General features: G+C 41.6%; 1 protein-coding gene across 6 annotated transcripts in view; it reads right to left on the bottom strand.

Moving 5' to 3' along the window:
• rapgef6 (Rap guanine nucleotide exchange factor (GEF) 6) overlaps positions 1 to 15,288 on the bottom strand; it is a 136,185-nt gene that overhangs the window by 20,133 nt on the left and 100,764 nt on the right. For all 6 annotated transcript variants that reach the window (XM_080867145.1, XM_080867146.1, XM_080867147.1 and 3 more), the window contains 6 exons: positions 14,900 to 15,064; positions 13,470 to 13,577; positions 12,598 to 12,801; positions 10,648 to 10,756; positions 10,272 to 10,515; positions 5,344 to 5,501 (listed from right to left, as the gene is read on the bottom strand). In XM_080867145.1, the coding sequence (XP_080723271.1) occupies positions 5,344 to 5,501; positions 10,272 to 10,515; positions 10,648 to 10,756; positions 12,598 to 12,801; positions 13,470 to 13,577; positions 14,900 to 15,064 (988 nt within the window). The remainder of the gene's footprint in view (positions 1 to 5,343; positions 5,502 to 10,271; positions 10,516 to 10,647; positions 10,757 to 12,597; positions 12,802 to 13,469; positions 13,578 to 14,899; positions 15,065 to 15,288) is intronic.

Below are 15,288 nucleotides of genomic sequence, written 5' to 3'. Positions count from 1 at the left end.
AATTCAATTGTATGTATCGCCCCAAATCACAACAACATTCGCCTCAAGGAGCATGAACATTACAATACAATGTTCTTCTATGAACAAGCACTTGACAACAGTGGGAAGGAAAAACTCCCTTTTAACAGGAAGAAGCCTCCAGCAGAACAAAACAGACAGGGACAACCATCTGCTGCAGCCTGTTGGTGGTGAGGGGAGGAAGACCGGATGAAAAACCCATTGTGGTGAAATCTAAAAGGGATAAGGGTTGATGTGACTGTGCTTTTAATGTTACAGTATGTCACAGGGCTCTCTGACAGCGCACGAAGGCAGATACTTTAGCACATAACACATTTATTCTGACTCTGTTCATCAAAAACAAATAACATAAGAGTCACATGCTGTCTTTAAAACATGTAGACTACAGTCTATTTGAAACACAGCCTCAAATAACACTTAAAAAGTGAACAACAGACGGGAATAAAAAGAAGAGGACAAAGCATGTGGAAAAACATGCATGCAAGGGTAGCAGAAATGCAAGCAGAAGACTTTCACTTCTTGGCAGATATATTGGGCTCAGGCAGCCCTGCATTGACCTTGGATATGCACATATTCATCTTGAATCATCTCTGAATTTATCTCTGTGATGTGCCCTGCTAGTAAGTTTGTTCTTAGCATCATATTGTCATATTTTCTGGGTTAAGTGTCTTCACCTTAGCACTCTATTTCCCACAGCATGACAGACCTCTGTAATATTAGATCACTGTTGTTGTAAAAGCATAAGACTGAAAATCCAGTAATTTATTATTTAAACCTAAATGGTTTATAGAAACATCTTACGTGAAGTAAAAGATGAAGCCACTTCCGTGCCTGTTATTTGTTGTTAAATAGTCCATTATAAAGGCTTTGAATGTTGGTGATTGCAACAGATTCCCGAGGCTGCACGCAGCTGCACGGGACTTACATGGCGTGCTGTGTGTGTTAAATAATGGAAATGTTCCCCCTGAGTGAAATCCTGCATTAAAGATCCCTGTGTTTGAGTAAGGAAGAGGGTACGGCCCATTAGCCACAGGCGGGTAAAGAGCTTTAAAAGAATGAATTATGAACGCTGCACAGTGACAACTGGGAAGAGAGTCCGACAACCAGATGAAGCTATCACACAGCTGCAACATGAACCTCAGCGTGTGCGGGTTCACGCAATCTTTTCGTTTTACCTTGCTGGAAACAGACGGGATCATGAGCGATGACTTTATGACTTTCTCATGCACACATACACAGACACACACCGGCTTCTTTTTGTTTATCAAGCAGGTACAGGGCAAAACACAAAGCCTGCCCTTATTTGCATGGATATCTGATCGGTCTGTGGCTGCGAGTGCGTGTGAATGGCGAAAGCTGTTATCTGTACACAAGTCAGTGTGCGTACTTTGGATTCAGAGCTCCAAATTCAACATAAAAAGTCGGTTCTCTGTATGCATCTGATGCAATGCTGTGGTCGCAGTCACGGTGGGTTTACGCTGAGGGATTCAGTTTCCACTTTTTAAGTTTAATTTATGCGCAGCATTTTGATAAGCATAAGTCATTTTTCTTTTTTGTTTGTTTTGTCTTTAGTCACCACTTTTGTTTCTAAAAGCAACCAATTCTTTTCTATTTCCTGTCATTTCTACTTGCTGATTCGGCTGAACTGTACCTGCCACCGAGCGTTACTTGTGGACATCGAGTGCTTATTTATAGTCTATTCATGAATCATTGCCTAATTTGAAAACGGGTTCCAGATGTTTCCCTGCACTGTTTCACAGATTTTTAGCCAGCTTTTGTTGTTGTTATTTTCCATTGAACCGTATCGACATATTAATGTTTTGATGTTAGCACCCCTTCTTGACCTCTTTACTGACTGTGTGTTCATTAAGTGCAAACACATACATAAACACTTTTATACTCATTCAGATGATTGCTGACTTTTATGCTGAAGATGGAGCTATGTACGCTGACGCTCTGCTGGCAAAGACCGCATTAGAGAGTTTTAAAGTGCAGCAGAAGAGAGCTTCTCTGTTTATGTGCAGCAGGGTGTTGAGAGAAGGCTGACTGGAGGCTAAATGCTTTGTGTCTCATTAGCTGTAATTTGTGATTAGAGTGTGGAAAGCCTTCAGATAAATTGCTGGCTATCATATCCAGGGGGCCTAATCGTGTTTAATCCTCTTGATGAGCTATGACCTGGACTGCCACACAGGAGGACAATAGTGCCCACCCGGCCGGACATCCAATCAATTACCATCTTTAATAAAGTATTGTTCATTTACATAAACAGCAAGAAGCCAAAGAGGCTTTCTACACAAGAAGGAAAGGCGTGGGATTTTGCAAACACAGCACTAACAAAGGCTGCACACTTCCAGCAAGTCTGCTCCTCCTCCTCTTCAGCCTCCTTTCTACTGTTTGCCAAAGCTTTTCCAAGTCCCTCCATCATACAGTCGGAAGTCATAAATCACAAGATAGCAGGAGAAAATTTGCCAAGCTTGCTCAGGTTCCTGAGAGGAGAGCGGACTAGCTAAGGTCAAACACAACTGTTTCATGACAAATATCCTCCCAATCATACACCTCTTCTTTTTTGCTGTTCAACAATTTGACTATTTGGTTTTGGATTTAAACCAAGAGCTCTGTCAACTGGGGCCAGCATTTCTCATTAAGGCTGAATATCAGTATCCGTGTTTACAAACAGAAAAATCAATCTTACGAACATGCGTCCTTCACCCCAAAGGTAACTGCTTAAAAACAGACTGACGTGTCCTTCCTCAGACACTTGGAAGGTTTCACAACAACAAACCGAAAGAAGAAGAAGCAGCAACATGCAACAGGGTCCAGAGCCTGAAGAGCGCCATTCATGAACACAAAGACGCGTGTGCGTGTGTGTGTGTGTCTGTGTGGTGGGCTATCCAACAGTGGCAATGAAATATCCTTATACTTACAGTAGAGTCCCAAAGCTTGGCAAGCAGAGAGGAAAAAGAGAAAACACAAGTAATTACAAGCACAAGAGAGTGTGGGAGGAGCACAAAGAGACACAGCAGTTGGAAACATTATGACAGATGAAGAAGAAAAAAAGAAAAACGAAAAGGAGGGAAGACCAGCTGAGTTTCTAGTGTATCCTGAATCTGCTTATGGGAAACCAGAGAGGCAGAGTATGACTCAACATGTCGACACCAGAACATCTGTTTAAAATCACAGCAAGAGACGCGTGAGAGGAGAGAGAGACAGTAAAGGACTGAAGAAGCGGAGGGAAAAAAAGAAAAAGAGAGAGCGACAGTGGCAAAAAGACACAGAAGCGAGTGAGCATCTGTGGGTTTAGCTTCACGCAGAGTTGTACATCAGACACGCAGACACAATGCCACTTTGCGAAATGAGACAAGACATAAGCAGCAGCCTCCAGAGAAAACACTCGTACTCTACCTCTAAAGCAATTCCGGCTCTGCCTCTCTAACCGATTCAGCCTGTGATGGCTGAAGCAGGAATGTATGGGCAACATAAAGTGTGGCAAAAGTCACACAAATACCTGGTAAAAGCAGGGCTGTAGTTCATCTCCATTATGATTATTGCCTGCTTTTGTTCCCTAACTAAGCGTTGATTATTAAGCCTCTCAGATAAAACTGGGCGGTGACTTACAGGGCAAAGTGGCACAAAATGAATTTAAAATATCTTTGCTATTACAAAGAAACATTTCTAGTAATGAAATTCTATAAGTGCAACTTAAATGGTGCTATAAAATAAGCCAAGAAAAGTCTAAAACCATCAAAATGAAAACCAATCTAAAAGTTAATGAGACAAAACACATGAAAAAAAATTACAAATTTTCCTAAATATTGGCAGCCAGCACTTTCCATTAGACCTCCTGCCCAGTATGGACTTAGGGAAAGAAATATTAGTGCATAGGCAGGGCATTGTTGGGGGTATTACAAGCTCTGCAGAGCATCTGGAAAAGGAGGTTTTTATTTCTGCAAGCTGTTCTTCATTCTACGATTAGAGCTAATGGGAGGCCGCAGGACCGAAGGAAATTTGATCTAATGGCGGATGATTAATGTGGCACAGTTGTGTGTTTGTACTCTAGTATAACACAACCACATGTGATGTATAGGTCTGCAAACTACAGCGCGTGTGCACGTGCGTCTGTCCGAGTGTGTGCGGCTCACTGACAAATGGCTAGTAGAATAAATCAAGACCATATTCTGTCTCGGCCTCTTTCCGCTTTCCCCTTCGATCTTTCACTGAATGTACACATAAATAACACACAAATCCATGGGGAATGCTGCATGTTAGTTTAAATAATTATGGGCTCAGGAACTCGTCTGAGTCAAGCCAAGGTCAGGTCTTGTCAAACAGCCACATTTCTGCATGTACATCTCTGTGCAACTCAGGATGTGTGCGTTTGCTTTAAAACTCCTTTGTCAGCACAAGAAAGTGTTTTGAGGAGTTTGCCTGTTTCTCAAGGTGAACAAATAAGAGGAAAGGCTTAAAATGAACCCACCCCCAAAGTGCACTCGACAACACTACAGTCGGCAGATGGATGCTTAATGCGTTCAAGGGTGACAGGCTGTTTGCTCAGTACTCAGCAAGTCCTTCAACTCCACAAGCGGCTTATACTGTTCAAAAAGGCCAGGGTCACAGGTCAAGCCTCCTCATACGAGCAGCCGTGAACTCCGGCCGAGACAACTGAAATTCTAAGTGGCGTCTCAGGCTGCAAATATATGACGATATTTTTCTTTTATGAGTTAAAGTTTTGTAGCAAGACGTTAACTTTTCTGTTTCACTTTAAGTGAACGGCCAGACATGTTTTTCCTCGAGATATACGCACATCATCAAATAAATTTAGTAGGACGGCACGCCCTCCCACAGCTTTAAATCAGAGACAATACAGAAAGCTTGTTGTGAAAGATGGCTCTTTTTTGTTTCTCTCCACATTATCGCCATCGCTACTTTCATTTAAGCTTTTATTGAGAAAGCTGAGAAAAGCAGAACTTTTACAACACAACAGAACTTTGATATAAACTGTAAATCAAAACAAAAAGTGAGTGAAACTGACTTGTCAGTAATAATCCAACGCTGGAAAGTAAAAGAAAAAGTTAGCCCCAGTGCCAAATTACGCACTCATTTGAGTATGTGGTGTCTTCATTACTGTATCATAGTGAGTTGCATAAAGCATTTAGAGGAACCGCTCACAGCTGGAGACTATTACAGCTAAATGTGAATGGTGGGAAAACGGTTTCATAAACACCCAGAAAATCCCAGGAAAAACATTTTGCTAAGGATTTTTTTTTTTCAGATGAACAAGCAAACTTGTCTGTTAACTGTGATGGCCATTTACCGTGTTTTTCTTACCTGCAGGGATGGAGAAGTCCAGGACGCTGCTTGCTGGCTGTAGCAGGTCTGGGCTACTTGATGATAGGTTGCCAGGAATGGGCATGATGGCCACGCTGTGACGGCACTGCTTTGTACCCACAATGCTGTCATCTTGAGACTGAACTAAGCCGCCATCACTGGAGACAAAATTCAGGAGCGGTGCAGAGTGGGAGAAAAAGGTAGTGAAGGGAGGAGGAAATTAAGCAAAGGGGAGGAAAAGAGAGAAACATAAAATTAGACTTATTCCATTAAAGACAAAACTATAATTAAAATATGATGTTTTATGATGCTCAGCAGGCATAAAAAAATGTTATGAGTTGTAAGCATAGGTACTAGTGCATTCCCCATCATCTTCAGGATATATTAAAAAAAAAAAAAAATCACAACTCATAACACGGTGGAATAAAACAGATTTAATCAAAATGTTTACTCTTGCAAAATGAAAACACAAAACATCAATATCATTATACGTGTCTTTTAATATGCAGCAGTCACAACGCTGACATTCGTCCACGAGGAGATTTTATGAATGGCGAGAACTGATAAGGAGCATTCACGGAGAGCGAGAGACGCACAGCAAATGGTAAAACATGCACACGCACAGAGAGAACAATGACAGATAGCTGGCACAGATAGGAACATTTAGGAGGAGCACATTTGAAAGTCGTGGGGATTTTTTAGTCAATTATATAATTACCGTTACTTTGCATGTGTGTAGGTCGCTCTGCTTTTGCAGACAAGTGTTAGGATTTGGCTTCTTTAATCCCTCCTGTGTGTGTTGGGTTGCACAGATTGCAACCCTGCACTGAGTCTGAGAGACTTTACACTTTGCTCCTCAGCTACACTCTGGGATATGCGAGCTTTAACCTTTATATTAACAGCTTCATTCTGGCCTCTCTTGATTGGGAAGCATGTGATGTCTTCAGACACTAAAACAGAGGTCGGGTGTTCGGATTTAGCCTCCAAAAACCTACCTGAAATGAAAAATGTGTCATCTGAAGCTTTGAAGAAAACCTTTGTAGCTGTGGAAGCTTCGATTGAAAGCAGCAAATTTTAAAATGCCGCATGCTAAAAATAAGAAACAAAGCAGGGATTGAACATCCTGCAGATGACAAATGGATCTTTCTGACTTTGAGAAACTGTAGTGTCTGACAGCGAGAGTTCACCCCAGTCTGCCTGCATACTAATCGCAGCTTCCCTCTAGGTGTGAGTGTCTGTACAGCATGTAGGGAACACGGTGCAGTAATGCAGGGCTTCCACTAACACAGCTGCACGCTGCTGTAGCAAAGCCTCTGTAATCTTTGGATCACCCAGCTGACAGGCACTGCACCGACACGACGGAACAAAAGAGTCGAGACGGGGAGATGGAAAGACGGCACAGGTGGACGAAGAACAAGCAAGAAAAGGACAAAAAGATTTAGGAGGCGGACAACAGTGACATTGAGACAGGCAGTGATAGGATTGGGTTTAAAAGACTAGACTAAGACTTTGGTGGCACTTTAGTTTAGTTATGACAAGCATGGGTTGCTGTTGATCACAATTACAAGCACCAATGTACAGAAATTGAAATTATTTTTGGCCGGAGATGGTGATTACAAAGTTTTCAAGAAGTTAATTAGTTTATAGCACAAATACTCATCTGCTGTATTTAGATGGCAGCTGTTCTGACTGTTAAATGGACCAAAACAGTTTGTAGCCATTACCGTTTCTGTTTGTAATAACCCTAAATAAAATACATTTGGCTGTACAACATGGTGTAACTGAGTTCAATATGTTAAAGCCCTGAACATAAATGTAGCTGCAGAGTTTGTTTGATTAGGAAAATGAAGCGAAGGCTGGCATTCATGCATTTAAGGAATTAAACCTACAAATGTAGTCCTCTAGTCATGTTGCTGAAGGTCAGCAGTGCCGGTGAAAATGCGGCTGCCTGCTGTGCGCAGGTCTACAGATGGATACTGAATAAAATGGCTGGAGGATGGGGAGTTACGCAAGAGGTCTTACCCAAACAGGCCCCTGAAGCAGCGGAGGCAAACGGGAGAGAGACAACATTGAAAAGTGTGAAAAAGTAAAAAACAAACAAACAAACAAAACAAAACAGATTTCTGCTGAAGTGATTCAGCAATGTCAGTGTAGCAGTGAGACAATGCCTGTGTATGACAAGGCTGCTTTCTTCGCACAAACACACGGCCCAAACAAACATGTAGGCTGACGGGACGCACAACAGCTGAAGTTTAGACACTGACAGGTTTGCTGAAATAAATAAGCAGAAAAATGTCAACAGCAACTTTCATAACACCAGCACAGATTTATCCACAACATGAGACGTTAGCAAGCAGCAGCAGGACACACATGAGGATCGCTCATATCACTCGTCAACCCAGTTTGAGATCAGGCTAAATAATAGGATCACCCCTCTATCTGATATAATGCAGTTTAACAGCAACATAAACTACACATAGTTTGACATGAAAGAAGGGTGAAGAAAACTAATTTGGAGACTCAGATGAGCACAACATGTATTAGCACAATGTACGCTAACGTATGAGCACAATATGTATTACTGTAAAGCACTTTGGTGTAGCGCTGGTTTTAAATGTGCTATACAAATAAAGTTGTATTGTATTGTATTGTAACATCGCTGCTACCAGCATGTCGTGAACTGCTCAGCAGTGGTAGAGCTGTTTTGCCGGCCTCCTCACATCCTCAGTCTTTAAATGATGTAAACACTAAACAAATGACACACTAGCACCACTTTTCACATAATCTGAAAGTGCATTCCCAAAAATCAACGGTCAGTCAACCAAACCGCACACCTAAATATCCATCCAATCCGAAAAATCAGGAAGTATGGGTTTAGATTAGATTAGATGAAGCTCCAGTTTACTAGTTGTTAACAGTCTGGCAACAAAAGCTAACTATCTAACTAGTCCAAAGGATTCTTCCTATTGTTTAATCTGCTGTAAAGGCAAATCAGTATCTGTGAGAATAATAATGTCCTGGACAATTTACAGTAAAGCCATAACTGCAATAAAAAGTGGAGGTCATGGCAGACACAATCGTTAAAAAACACACTCGTTATTGTGGTCATATCATAAGTTAGCAAATGTAACTGTAACAAAAAGAAAGGGGGATGACTTGAAAGACAAACTGAGTAGAGGCTAGAGGCTAAAACCTCAGTGTATTGCTTTTCAATCTAAGTAATGTAAATCATCTGGGGTGAATAATATGGGATGTGTATTAAGGCAAATGCACAAGGCTGGACATCTTCATTTGGCAGAGAGACAACGTGTTTACTGCCTGCGTCCCCTTGTCATATAAAAATCTACTCTGCAGTGGAGTACAATGACGTCCAAGATCAGAAGAAGCAGTCGCCGTGACGATCACTTCGTAAATAACCCAGTTTGGCTGGAGCACCGTTGAGTCTTAAAACACAAGGTTTTCTGACTTAACTGTGAATTGTAAGAGTGTGTGCATAATTTTAACTGCACTTTATAAAGTGCACTGTCCTCGGAACAGCCCGTACCTTTCTTATATAGGCATACATACGCGCGCAAACAGACACACAAAATGTAGACAACTTCACATGATGGCCTCCCCTCAAATTTTCATCCCACAACAGGCACTGATGAATCATGATTGACCCAAATCACCAGTCTCATCTCCATTCTCATCTCCACTCCCTTTAATCATCCATCTATTCCTTTGAACCAAAGGCTCTTTGAATGGTGCCAACTTGCAGAGAAAAAAAAAAAAGAAAAAGAGGAAGCAATGAAAGTCCTTTTTTGCTTTGATAGCACAAAGTCGGTTCAATAGCCGTGTGATAGTGTGTTGCGTCATGAGACGGAGCGCGTTTACTTTTCGTGCGAACTCTGTGGCTTTGTGGACATCACTGCGAAGATGGAAACTGATAGAGCGGCGACAGCGAGACAGAAAAGTTGAGTGAGCCGGCTCTGTAATTAACAGAGAACAGCGTTCCTGTCTACACAGTCACAGTACGGATTTAAATGAGGCCTGGAGAGGCATGAAATGATCAAATGAAATCAAGCCTGTTACGGGAGGAGTACTGAATGTGAGCCTCGATTGCCGCAGATGCTTGCCAGTACAATGGCTGGTTATGGATTGGCAATGCTTATGAGATGATAATGTTTTTTTGCGTTCTTGTGATTTGCCTAGAAAAGATCTGCATCACGCCGGCTGAAAATACGTGAAAGATTAGGCGGATTAGACTGAGGCTGAACCGCCAGGTTTCTCAAGCTTGTGGAACTTCCAGAAATGGAAATTCGTGGTAAATACCCAACAGTACCTGGAAGTTTTCTGTGCTGGTCCTGTGAAAGGCTGTGCACTTCCACAGCAGTGCTCACTGATGAAAATCTGACATTTCATGCAGCTAAGGTATCTTTTCAGGAAGAGGTTGGTTGGACTCTGAAACACCACTTATCTATAAATGTGTGCAGGCATTTTAGTCGTCATCAATTTCCTACTGTCATGAGCTGAAAGAAGAGGGTAAAATGTGCTACGCTGATGCTTTCTGATGGGCACCGAGGAACTTTAGTCAGTAAGTCACAATTGCACACCTGCTGAAGAAAATTATGTACAAATAAAACCACCAATGGAAAGGAAGTGGACTGATGCAATCACACCCTGTCTGAAGCTGTCAAGGAAACCCACTTGAGCTCACTAATGTGCTAACACCCTCCCATAAACCATTCGATTCATGGCATGCTATTTTTGTTACTACAAAATTACTACTACTAAATTACTACACTTTTTTGCCAACATCAAAAAATCCTCTCCCCATTTTTGCTATCCCAGCCTTACAGTATTTTCTTCTATACTTAATTTTACTTTAAGCTTATACAGGCAGCAGTTCTTCTCAGTTTTTCTTTTTTACACATGTGTACGCCTACCTGAAAGGTTTAGGTGGCAGTATACTGAAGCGCGTCTTCTCCAGCATCTTCCTGATCTTGTTTCGTCCTCCAGACACAGTGTTGGCCTTCATTTTTCGGGTGGCCTTGTGGTCAGTGGGGAACTCCATGTCTCCGGGAAGGTCGGCGATGGAGAAACGATTGCCTTTTTTCTCCTGGATCTTGGGAATGTGAAGGCCGCCGTTCTTCTTCTCATGCGCGATCCTGCTAAGGAGCTCTTTGAAGACTGAATGGGAGGAGGAACAGAGAGAAATGTAGCTTTGTTTTATTTTATTTTTCATGGCTTCGTGGGTTTTCTACCATCTCTTACAGCTCGTGACAGGATGTCAAAAACTGGCGTGCAACCAAATGTACTCACCAAAGATGTTGGTTTTAACTGTGAGGGAGAGGTGTGTGTTATTTCGTAGGATGTCTGCAGCTTTGGAGAGGGAGATGTTCTCAAAGTTCTGACCATTGATCTCCATGATCTGAAGCAAGATAGATTCAAAAATGAAAAACATGGCAGCAAAGAATCAAAACTGCCTGAAGCACAGCAGGGGTGACCACTAGTCTCATAAGCACAAATCAAATTACTGTGACAAAAACATAATGTAGATCTTCGACTCAAATCTGAAACACAGCTGGTATTATTTTTATTTCTCTTAACTCGGCGTATCTCTTAATAAGGTGGCTCTGGTCCTCTATGACTCAGAACGGGAAGAAACGGTTGAGAGTTCATTTCTTGCCACCTTTAGAGGAGAAGAATCTGCTTCAAGTGAATACTGTGCAGTTTGTTTTTAAAAAGCAGTAAGTCAATCAAAAAATGTGAAAGCAGTTCACCTGCATCAAGTATAAGAGTCCTTACAGTAAGGTTGTGAAAAAAAAATACCACAAACTATTTCAGTCTCATTCACAGCGTCCCTGACAGCAACAGTAAAGGGTCCCAGATTAAAATAGCTCAGGGCTAACTGTTTTCTCACTGTGACACGTTCAGCATAAGGATATCTGATCTGTAACTGTGTCAACAACAAGCACAAAGGCTAGCGACACAAATACAGGCAAGATGAGTCATTATGAAGTTCTTCTGATGTGCAGCTACAGGAAGCCAGACCTTCACTTTAACCACCGTTATAACAGAACTGTCTTCTTCAAATACCTTCATTAGTTATACCGCAAACCTAAATTCCAGCTGGTAATGATATCTGTGTGAATGACAGTTGATGGCTTTAATACTCAGACCATCTTAATCTAATCTAGTAATTATTGCCATCTAAGCTTCAACTCCCAGCTGAGTTGATGAATAAATCTACATTTGGCCCTCAAAGCCACTCAACTTCCGTTTTAATGAGTGACTCTTTGTCCAGGTTTGAGGTAACGAGAGCTGCAGGGCAGATATATGTAAGGACTTGGCTTTATTGTTTCAAGTTCCTTTTTCCGTTCCCTAAATACTGACCAGACTCCAAGCTCCTGCTTGTTATGCTGAGAAATAAATCTTTACTCCAGTTTGACTGACTATGAGGATAGCACTACTGTTTTTACTTCCCTCTTTCATTCCCTGAATGCTGATCAGCCTTTAAGAAGAAATGCATGATTCTGTCAACACTGAGATGATTTTTCAAAGTCATGATTTGCATTTTTTTGCCCTTCCTAACATCCACTCTAAATCAATAATGTCCACTACGTGCACCTTTGTCTCTGTCTCTGTCCCCTCCCCCCCCCGGAAACCTTAGTAGACATCAAATGGCATCTTAACAATTTAGAGAAGTCACTAAACATGATCAGACTTTCTAATTAACAGGCTGCAGTGTGCTGACGAAAGGCTCATTACGCACCAGCAATGGGAAGAATCTGTGTGACAGACCACTGTACAGTAACCACACTGTCACATTAGATCCTCTAAATAAGACTGCTGACCTTGTAACCGCTGGACAAACCAAATCATGAGACTATGCTGAAGTGATATACTGTGGTAAAAGATCAGTACTCCTGCTGGGAAGAGCTAAAACCTGAAAGATTTTAATAAATATATATTTATTATGATTTTTAAGTTGATCGGGGTGGATCACATCACACAGAACATTTAATTATGTGACTGCATGCTATACAGTCCACAATCATCTGGGAACTAGTTGACTGAAGCGCCGTGATGGTCCTCGTTATAACTGTTTAATTGGGGACTAATTAACATCTAGGGATGCATTTAAATGGAATAAAGTACTTGCCAGGATTGCAAAGTAAAAGTAATTAGACCTATATATATATTGTGCATTTCATGCAGCGGTGTATGTATATTAGGACTTCACCACACTATTCCTTACTGTCCTCTTACCTGATCCCCCTTTTTGAGTCCTGCTTCTGCAGCTTTGCTTCCTTCTTCCACCGACTCGACAAAGATGCCAAATCCTCTCTCGCTGCCGCCCTGCACGCTGAAGTGGAGCGGTGATTCCCTAGATGCCTTCTGCAGAGTGATCTGTCTCCACTTAGCCTTGGCTGCACATGCTATGTTCAGCAGTCTCAAATGGCCCTTCATTTTCTGACGATGAGGTAAAAATGAGAAAATTATGAACTGAAACAGAACTGCATTTACATGTGCGCTCGCATCCTTAGGTTTGCAAGTTGTTTTGGACAACAATAATAATTAAAAAAAAAAAAAAAAGAAGAGGTAGAATATAAATACTGATGCATTAACTGTTTGACCCTATCTAGCATTCTGCTCCAGGGAATCTAGACCATAAAGAGTTATCATAATACACCAATAAAACTAGAGGTGTAAGGCTTAGCTATGACCATGATGATTTTAATATTTGAAATATATTTTACATTTTCAGCGATAAAAGCTGAGGAAAAAGTGCATAAATAATTTAATGAGTTCACAGAGACAGACTTGTTACTTTCAAGAACTTGTTGTTCTGAATTAGCATTTAAATAATTTTTGATGTCTTTGTTATTGCATGCGATGAAGGATTTCTGCTAGAGGGCAGGGAGGTGTTGAGTGTTTATTTAAAGGCTAATCCGAGAACTTTGATAGGGCAAATCAACGAGCACATCAAAACAAGACATTGTGCCAAAATGTGGCCAATTACACAAGCTGAGGTAAATAAAAGCTAACATCACTATTACTATTGGAGAAAACGCAACACAATTTCTGAGCTTAAAAACACTGAATTGGAGAATAAGTCAACAGTCTTTATTTGATCTTACTGTCGCTTCTAGATGTTTCTCGAAGTCCTCCAGGAAACGCGTCATAGCCGGGTCACCCTCGAAGTCGTTGAAGTGGTTGTTGACCCACAGCAGCACTATTCTTGTTACCTGTGAAACAGAGAGACAAAGCACACAAAGGTAGGTCTTGTGAATGTGTTTTTACATTTCACATTCTCCAAAGTCCTTCAGCTGAGCTTCGACAGGAAATGTGATTGATAATTATGCTGCTTGCTAAGGTCAGAGATCATCTTGAATTGAACTCTACCAGGAGTTAGACTTTCAAGGACACTTTGGGAGGCGAAATGCTTGGAAATGTGAGTCTATTAATTACAACCTACAGCTTCAGATTAAAAATATGACTGTTACCATAACAAAATGCAAACTCGGTTAATTCTTCAGTCCAATTATAGAGGTATCTATCTTTAGCTTCTGAGGAAAGAAAGAAAAACCATAGTAATTAGTAACGCATAAGAAACAGAGGCTGTATAATAACGAGCATATGGCTGCAGAGAAAAGCTGTTAACTACTAGTTGATGGCTTAATTTCTGCCACAATAATTAGAAGGGAAAAAATGCAGAAGGAAATAATAACATCTGTAAATTTACACGGGTGGGAACATTGTTCCAACCTTTGCAAAAGGTCAGAGTAGAACACAATGCATCAATAAAGAGGATCGATGTACACACTCTGCTTTTCACTCTCCTTTGTGCCAGTGTTTGTGTGTGTGCGTGTCTCCAAGGCAACTTATGCTCATGCTCTCTTTTCTCGTCTTCCATATTCTGTCTCTCTCTCTCTCTGTGTTCGTTCTCTACAAGATTAGTTCCTCTTTAAGGGGGCTGAAGATTATAAGCCTGAATGACAACCGCATAAAGACTATCGACTGTACAAGGCTAATCTTAGGTTAACGTAGCTGTGGACGACGGGAGTGTCAGGCACGCACGAATCGCTACAGTGCTCAAAGACGGCTGAGCTTGCTGAACTCTTATTGATCGGCGTGGCCGAGGCACAACACGTGGATTTCCATCAACATGCATGGATGCAAAACATCAAGAGGGACCGCCATTTAGAGAACCACCGTATAATGAATGATTAATGTAGACCGTTTTAACTGTATAAGCATTTTCACCTTTGCAGCGTCTACACACGCTAATGCTTTGCCATTTCCAGACTTTGTGGCTTTTTACATTTTTCACACCTACTGATACTGTGTGAAAGCATTCACACATCTCTCCATACACCATGCAAAAGTATGAGAAAGCTCCTTACCCACATCTTAACCATCCCAATTACAACTGCCCAACGCAACCCCAACGGGCACAGGTTACCATCCTTTCAAGTGATGGCACTCAAATAGAAATCTGAAGGTGCGCGAGAAAGTGACCACCGGCCACAAGATAGTCATACATGCATGCGCACACACACACACTCACCGTGTCACGAAGGCTGTCCATCTGGAACCACTCCAGCAGCTTCTTGCCAACCTCCATGGGACTTGAAAGGAATGTCCTGTAGGTCAGGAGGAAGTCTTCGATGTAGGTGGGGTCGACCACCGACGGTTCCTCCACCAGGTGCATGATCAGACGCTCGGGTGTTCCCTGGGGTGAAAAATACACACACACACAAATATATATACATAAGGATGAGCTGAGAAAAACATAGATACACATGTAAGACAGTTAAAGTCCAAGGTTACGACGGATCTGAGAGGCAAGAACACCAAGCTGTGTCAATATCAATCAGAATAGTGACAAGGACATAAGCTATAAAGGTGCAGGTATTGAACAGAGCTGTCAGTGTCCCATCAATAAAAAAGACACAC

This window comes from Rhamphochromis sp. 'chilingali', assembly GCF_963969265.1.
Source record: "Rhamphochromis sp. 'chilingali' genome assembly, chromosome: 19".
In the NCBI taxonomy this organism is placed as follows: domain Eukaryota; kingdom Metazoa; phylum Chordata; class Actinopteri; order Cichliformes; family Cichlidae; genus Rhamphochromis; species Rhamphochromis sp. 'chilingali'.
Note: the sequence above shows the minus strand (reverse complement) of the source record. Positions and strands in the feature narration are given on the sequence as shown.